The sequence below is a fragment of the Oryzias melastigma genome, linkage group LG18 (genome assembly GCF_002922805.2).
Source record: "Oryzias melastigma strain HK-1 linkage group LG18, ASM292280v2, whole genome shotgun sequence".
Lineage (NCBI taxonomy): Eukaryota > Metazoa > Chordata > Actinopteri > Beloniformes > Adrianichthyidae > Oryzias > Oryzias melastigma.
In genome coordinates this window covers 12,491,198-12,496,646 of record NC_050529.1, presented here as the reverse complement: position 1 = coordinate 12,496,646, position 5,449 = coordinate 12,491,198, and the positions used below count along the sequence as shown (strand labels likewise).

The 5,449-nt window shown below is 37.2% G+C and overlaps 1 protein-coding gene and 1 non-coding gene across 2 annotated transcripts in view; both read right to left on the bottom strand.

Annotated features, from left to right (window-relative positions):
• The window catches only part of snx15 (sorting nexin 15), a gene marked incomplete at its 5' end in the record, with an annotated part of 6,001 nt that extends 2,046 nt beyond the window's left edge, over nt 1-3,955 (bottom strand). Inside the window, 6 exon segments of the mRNA XM_024287351.1 lie at nt 489-686; nt 1,614-1,787; nt 1,873-2,146; nt 2,230-2,345; nt 3,264-3,420; nt 3,847-3,955. Coding sequence (XP_024143119.1) covers nt 489-686; nt 1,614-1,787; nt 1,873-2,146; nt 2,230-2,345; nt 3,264-3,420; nt 3,847-3,945 — 1,018 coding nt within the window.
• A 984-nt stretch (nt 3,956-4,939) lies between these two features.
• On the bottom strand, nt 4,940-5,011 carry trnam-cau. Its single transcript has one exon. It is a non-coding gene; the product is annotated as a tRNA-Met (tRNA).
• Nucleotides 5,012-5,449: the final 438 nt, after the last annotated feature.

Genomic DNA, 5,449 nt, shown 5'->3' with positions numbered 1-5,449 from the left:
GTTGCATTGAGGTCCAGAAATAGACTATGGATCATTTTAGATAAACGGCTCCTGCGCGTCAAAATCTGATGCTGCACAGTAACAGGGTTACTTCAGACGACTAAACAGTAAAAAAATATTTTATCTTCCCTTTTGTCATTTATTTGTTGTAAAAAATTAAGTGAAAATATTCGAATTAACTTTAGCTCAATCAGATGACTCTTGAGTCCTAACGTGCATCTTGAGCCTTGCAAAATAAAATAATGTAACTAGAAAATATATTATTAAAGACTTTGTTGGTTTGGTTGTAATTTTAGTTTTAGTTTACATTTAATAGATAAACTATAAAGATAACTGTCAAAAAGGGGGAAAAAACAGCAGAAAAGCTGAATTTGAGAGTTTTTGACATGCTTTGTCAGCTTCTTTTTTGCAAAATAAATGTAAATTAAAAGATTAAAAACAAAAATGTGGGGATATTGTATGCAGAATCCATAAATATTTCACCACACCTTGCACTCCAGTGATCAGGATATCCACAGCCGTCCTGTATCCACGAATGGCGCCGCTGAACTCGCCCTCCTTCTCCCTCTCCATGGCGGCCTGCAGCTCATTGGCTGCTTGGCTCAGGTATCCCCCGTCCCCCCCATTCAGGCTGGCTGGTGGCAGGGAGAACAGCTCTGAGTGATCGGAGGTGAATCCTGTTGTATCTGGAATAGAAAAGAAGTGAGATTCCTGGCTCAGAATGTAAAATTATCCTTTGAATTGCTCAAGTCTGTCAATTTAGAGACATCTTTGAAACATGTTTTTTGGACAGTGGGAGGAAACCCACATAAGGAACCAGCCATGATTTGAACCAGAGACGACCTCTTGTGACCTTATTCTTCCCCTCCCCCCTCTGCCAGAGCTACCGTGTGACAAATACATGTAAAAAACAACATTTTTTTTCAAAATGGCAGCTTTTCTGTTGGTTTAACTCCATAGCAACTATTTAATTTTTTGGTCACTTTGGGGTGACAAACAGGACTATGTAATTTTTAGAAGAATTGGCAAAAGTAAACTTTTGGATTGCCTTGGCAACCGAGATTTTGTGTTCACCACTCTCAATTTCCTAATATATTTGTATTGTATGTTATACTGTTTGGTTCAACTTGAGCTAGGGATTCATGTACTACATTTTCACAATATACTGGTGAAAAATATGTGGCAAGTTGTGAGAACTCATCATGCTATTGTGAAAATATGAGCCTTCAGTTTAAAAAAAAATATTCTCAATATTATATCTGTATTGTCTATATTCTCATGTTTTCATTTGACTGAAAATCATAGGTTTGATGAGCTTATTATTAAAATCATAAATGACCAAATTAAATCAATTGTTAACACATTCTATTATCGCAAATGGAAAATAAATACCGACAATCAAAATCTAATTTAATGACATTTTAAAGTTTTACAGCCAGTTTTAACTCTGTTTATTGCATAGATTAATGTAAACCAGTGACAAAATCCCTTATTCTGATTTCAATAGTTAAATTCCAGTGAATAAAAGCTTGGATTTGGGAAGCTACAAACTGTTTATGCATACTTTCATTCATAAAAGCGTTCTAGTTTGTTCAGAAGTGTGTGTTTGTGACCTTGTGTGTAGCAGGGGTCAAAAACAGCCAAGTCGTTTTCCGACAGAGGCGGGGGGCCCTCCTCCTTTGGTGATGGGACGCTCTCTTCTACGTCAGAGTCAAACAGGGAATCAAACTCCTCCTGGGCTCCTTCTGATAGGTGGTGTCTCGGTGAAGATCTGTCCAGAGATCCGGCTGGACAAAAAAATGGATGAAAGATGAGAACTGAAATCTGCAAAAAAAAAAGGCAAATAAATGAATGAAATGTAAACTTTTGTACCTCGCTCATCCACTTCTGTGTCACTGAGTTCCTCTTCTTCTTTGGGAGTTCCTCCGATCTCAATGTAGGCCTCAGCTGCCACCTCTGGCTCCCCCAGCTCTAAGCTCAAATTGGTGCCCAGATCTTGGGGTAGAGTGGGGGCCTCCCTGCCCTCTTCCTCCTCAGCGGGATCACAGTCTGAAGACCTCCGCTTGGGTAGAGGAATGAGAGGGGGAGGCAGAGGCCCGGCTGAGGACAGAGGGGAGGGATCCAGGGGCCTCGTGACTTCACCCCCCTGATGGAAGAAAAAGAAAAGGAGGGGGAGAAATGAGGAGGAGAAAGAGACGTAATGATGACAGGATGAGTCTGCATCCTCACTCTGAAGAAGTCCTTTAACTGTGGGCTGTTGTAGAGCGCCGGTATGCTGGTGGTGAACTGAAGCATGGCCTCGGCTGCCTTCCTCCTCTCCTCAATCACAGCCTCATCAAACCTCCCTAAAGCAGAAATCACAAAATACTTTATTATTGCATGATAAAAAAGGAAAGAATAAAGTATTTATAAATATTGAGCAAAGAAATGTGGCTGTTGTTGCCACGGCAAAGGGCATGAATAGTAACAAAAGGCTTTTTTGTGCCCTACTCATATTTGATATTGATATAATAGACTTTTTTTGTTATTTGCATTTTTGCAGCCCAATTAGTGAGTTTATTTTTTTCCTTATAGTCTTCAAAATTGTCCAAGAAATGCAACTTAATGATTCCAGCTGAATGTTTAAAGACCCATTCTGATGAAAAGCGCATTTTTAAAAAACATCTTTGTAGCATTTTCTCATGATGGAGGACATATATCAATAAAATTAAACAGAAAATTGCATTTCTGAGTGTTTCTTTATTCAAATTGTTGTGATTCAGGATAAGACGAATAAATACTGTTTGAAAATTAGCGTTTTTGTGACTCTTCCTGCTCCGATCCACAACTAGATTTTTTGGACTTACATTGTGGATTTATTTATTTTTGAACAATGGAAGAAAGAGAAAAAAACTGGAAACAATATGAGGGCATTTTCCTTTTTGTTTGGAAAATTTGTGTTTGTCTTTAGTTTGTATTTATTGCATAAATTATGTCCTAGAAAATAACAGTTTTTTTTTTGTCTTGAAAATTGCATAATCATGATTGAAATAATACTGGGAATGCTTTGAAAACACATCAAAGGATGATTGGAATGGGTTTTTAAATTAGTAAGTTAAAAAATAAGCCTCACCAGCAGGAAAAATGTTGAAAAACTTGAAGTAGAACAAGAAAAAACCAAAGTGGAAATGAAGGAGAAATTATCACAGCTCCCAGGGATACACAATTATCAGATCATTTTTATTCATTTTAGTCATGAACAATGTGATTTTTGCAGAACATACCAAAGACCTGTGCACGTGGAAAAGGGGGGAACTCCTCCTGTCGCCTGAACAGATTCCTGTGTGTGAAGGCCAGCTCTCCATGGAGCTTCTTCAGCTCAGAGAACCTCCTCCACACCACCACCTCCTTCACATCCTCTGGATGGCTTTTAGATACAAACTGTAAACCGCAGGAAAAATGGTTCAACCTTTACTGTCTAATTTTCTGAAGTTTTTAATAAAAGTGATTACAAAAATAAAAGCACGATTGTTCATAAACATTCAAACGTTAAATGATTGAAGAGGCTGATTTTCAATGCATGCTTGTGGAGCACAGGAGGATTAGTGCAGTCATGGGGGAGCTGAAGCCTATGAAAAGAATCACAAGTTTCCTTTTTTCCCCTTAATCGAGCATGGACATAAGAAGCTTATTGTGCTTTCAGTCAACTGATTGAAAAGAAGTCAAACTTGCATGGGTACGAATAAAAACTATTTCTGCAGCTCAATTGTCATTAATAGAAGATAAATTAAAAATTCAGAGGACGTATCTTTACAAATAAATAAATAAATACAACTTTGACAACTAAAAGAGGAGCATAACACTGACCCTCGCTGTCACTTTGTACTCCGTGTGTCCCTTCTCGTGGGTCCGAGGGTCGCTAACAGCGAAGAACCGATAATATTCTTCTTTTGGTTTCCTTGACATCTTCTGTGTTGGTTCTATCAGTGGAAAAAAATGAACAGACAAACAGAGACAAAGCAGAACTAGTCACAAAAGCAGCGCTGAACGGCTCTGTTGTGATTCTTTAGCACCTCCTCTTTCACAACTTCCTGGTTGGTGACGTCAGCGAATGCGTGATTACGTATGTAAGATGCGACGCAGATTATTTATTTTATTTTATTTTATTTGTAAAACTTTTACATTTATTTTATAATTTGAAACACTTTTTAAATATTTGTATGCATATTTTAAACATTTTTAACTCGTGATATTTTCCTCACAGTTGCTATACCTAAAATACATGTTGTTTTTCTCCCTTAGGATTTAAGAAATATATTTCGTTAGAAGGTTTTATTATTATTATTATTTTTTTGTAAAAATAATTATAGTGAATATTAGGTTGATAGTCCAACATAACAGGGGTTTAATTCGTCTCGCAGAAAAAAAAACAAACCTTTGTAGTGAGAGTTACAATCCAGTAGGAGGTGGTATTGATCCAGTTTAGTATTGAGCCAGATAATAAAAAAACGGAATAAACAGGGAAGATGAAAAATTCTGCATGGTTTTGATTTGTTTACGTAAGTAAAACGATGTTTTTTGGGGGGTGGGGGTGGGGGGTTGCAGGATAACAAACGTGCTTTGCATCGAGGAAGCTGCTCAAAGAAGAGAAAACATACGCCTTGGACATACCAGACAATAGATAAAAGAAAGCGAACTAGACTAAATTAAACTGCAAGGCCGATGAAGTTTCCGCAGTGGTTTCCCTTTCTTGTCCAGCTCTTTCTAGGCTTCTTTTCGCACTTTACGAGTAAGTTCGTGTGCAATAAACCCAAATTCATTTTATCAATTTTGTTTTCTCATAATACAAAATGAGCTAAGAAATACAAATTTCTTCTGGATGTCAGTTATTTTTGTTATATTTAACCATTTATTCATGAAATTTAATAAAAGCCAAAGTCACGTCAAAGACAAAAACACATAGCAGAGGATGGTTTCGATCCATCGACCTCTGGGTTATGGGCCCAGCACGCTTCCGCTGCGCCACTCTGCTTGATGATGATACGGACAACCATTTCGATATAAAGCAAATACTCTCCGCTCTACATTTTCTATGTAAATGTCTTTAGTAACTACGCTGTTTTTGTCGTGCTTGGACTGTGGTGCAGTAAATTCTAAATTGGTGACCCATTTTTCTTGCTCTTTGAGAACTGCCAAATACAAACACATCCATAAGTAGGTAGAACATTGTGGTCATTTTTACAGAAAGCATGTAAATACAAACTATAAAAAAGTTACGTATATGGAGTTTTTATCCTTTATATGAAAATCTGAAGAATATATGTTATGTAAGGATATAATAAAAGAGCCCTTGTGTCAAGTGAAAGGGCTTAGCGTAAAGTCTTATCAGATATACCCCACCCTGCATTATATCAAGATTTACACCAAAAATCTCAAAGTCTGAAGTACAACCAATCTAATACTTTTATTA